General features: G+C 38.5%; 1 protein-coding gene across 1 annotated transcript in view; it reads right to left on the bottom strand.

Annotated features, from left to right (window-relative positions):
- dhx33 (DEAH (Asp-Glu-Ala-His) box polypeptide 33) overlaps positions 1-973 on the bottom strand; it is a 13137-nt gene extending 12164 nt beyond the window's left edge. Inside the window, exon 1 of the mRNA XM_016503995.1 lies at positions 624-973. Coding sequence (XP_016359481.1) covers positions 624-834 — 211 coding nt within the window. The 5' untranslated portion in view covers positions 835-973. The remainder of the gene's footprint in view (positions 1-623) is intronic.
- Between the last annotated feature and the right edge of the window lie 1361 nt (positions 974-2334).

Here is a 2334-nt window from a genome sequence, read left to right as displayed (position 1 = left end):
TCAACACTAACTGCGGTTACTGAAACCAAGCCTTCTTTCTTTGCGTGAACATTTGGCCGCATTATGCAAATATTCCCACATAGTGAGGTAGATATGTGGGGGCGTGTTAGAACGAGCCGTTTTAGGGGGGCGTGTCAGAGTCTTAACTTTGATAAAGAATATCTCTTTGGATTTGAGACTTTAGTCTTTGCAACTTCAGGGATCTTATCTATGCACAATCAGCTTGTAACACTCCAAAGAGAAAGGAAAACTTGAAATCGCATCATATGACCCCTTTAATTAAAGTTTCTTTAGTATCTGCATCTCCATCAAGCCACTCCCACAATATCTGTCAGCACTCAAATCAATGCAGGGCTCAGATTAACTGTACAGCATGTGTGTAAGACTCTAAAACAGCTGTAAAGTTATTATTTTATCACGAATAAATCGCTCAATGAGTAAAACTGGCTGTGTCTATAGTATTATAGATTACACAGCATTATACTATTATTTTCAAATTACTATTACTTTAAATTATTGTCCCTGGATTAGTAGGGTACTCTTGTAATAAAGGAACGGGCCCCTGGGTTGGGGACCACTGAGTTAGGATCATAACACGTGTTGTTGTGTATGTGCGGTCTTACCGATGAACACAGCATTGTGCAGCTGTCGGATCTGGTTGATGAGCTGTGTTCTGCTCTGATAGATGGGCAGCTGTTTGCGCTGTGTGTCCACGCCGACGGCCGCGTGTCCGGCTCTGGGCAGCAGCATGCCCGGCTTCTTCTTATCCAGGCGGAAGAAGGGAGAGCCCGGCTTAAATCTCTTCGCCGGAGGAGGGTCGGGGTCGCGGGGCATGATCTGCGGGAGACGCGCGGCAGTGTGAAGGGCCGATCTCGCTCATAAAGACAGACGGACAGCAGAGACGAGTCTAGCGCTGCGGTTGTTTACATCATCCGCTCACGTGGCTCAGGGGCTGCTGGCGCGCGCTGATGACGTCACGGCGTCTCTCACAGACGGACCAAAAAACGTATTAATAAGTGCATCTTATAATATTGGTTCTTTCCTATAATGTACAGTTGACTGAATGCTCGGTGACCTTTTGCCTGGTTGTTAAAAAGTGCCTTTTGAGGCACCTTTACTTTATATAATGTAATTTATATTACCCCTGGCCCTGTATGTTTGTTTTGTTTTGTTTTGTGATTTTTGTTGTTACTAGGGTTGTATATTTTTGTATACTTGTTGCTACTCCTAATAAAGGAAGAAGAAAAAAACGAAAAAAAAAAAAACGTATTAATAATAATGAAGAAATAAAAAACTTAACTTAATTTCGATAATTATCTTTTCTCTCCTTATTTTATTATTATAAGTAATTATTTCGGCTATGTATTTTTGTTTGCTTTTGTACTCCCTGACTGTGTTTATAAATATTAAAAAAAAATATTGTGAAAAAAGCCTGTGTTTTACTGTCAAATGTATTTATATCATGTGGTTTTATTACTTTATTTTTTATTTTTAATAATTATATACATAATTATTTATGTATTATTTCGTTTATTCTATTGTGGATGTTACTTAATACGAACCTACTACAGTACTAATACTAATATGAGCATAGTTTCTAATAATAATAATAATAATAATAATAATGTAAATATCATCATTTTGTAAATTAATTGAAATCGTATCAAGTGTAATACAAATCATTCACTGATTTTGAAGCGCTGTCCAAAAAAAAAACAAAAAAAATCACTGAACATTTGCATTTATTTATTTGAGGTTTTATCCACAAATGAGGAACATAGTAAGCAATTCTTCACAAATCCAACAATATTCATAGTATGTTTATTAAATGAAATGCACAAAATAAAAAAAACTCGGTTAAGGAATATACTGTACAAATGAACTGCAGAGTGAGGGACATGGTATTGACCAATCAGCGCGCAGATGCGCCTCCTCCGCTCGATTCTGATTGGATGTTCCACTGGTACTACTACTGCGCCGCTTCCTGCGGCGGCCTCTTTCGTTCCCGCGTCCCGACCGTGAGGTGAGGCGTAATGCGGCCCTGTGCGGCTTTCCTTCTTTTAAACGATAGTTGTGCCCATATGAAGTCTTAATAAGTCATAAATGTATTAAGAATCACTAGCGGATATTATTAACACTCGACATGTGTATAATAATAGTCGTTTGAGGAGAAAGTTAGCATTAGCCTGTTAGCATAGGCCTGTGCGCCATGTGAGATGAGACGTAAAATGGCTTTCTGATTTATTAGTTTCATTGTAGATTGTTATTTTGCTGTATATTTTATATCCGAGTTGTGTGTGTGTGTGTGTGTGTGTGTGTGTGTGTGTGTGTGTG

This window comes from Sinocyclocheilus anshuiensis, unplaced genomic scaffold (genome assembly GCF_001515605.1).
Source record: "Sinocyclocheilus anshuiensis isolate Anshui unplaced genomic scaffold, SAMN03320099.WGS_v1.1 scaffold298, whole genome shotgun sequence".
Taxonomy (NCBI): domain Eukaryota; kingdom Metazoa; phylum Chordata; class Actinopteri; order Cypriniformes; family Cyprinidae; genus Sinocyclocheilus; species Sinocyclocheilus anshuiensis.
The sequence above is the reverse complement of the archived record's forward strand: the minus strand, read 5'-3'. Positions and strand labels throughout refer to the sequence as shown.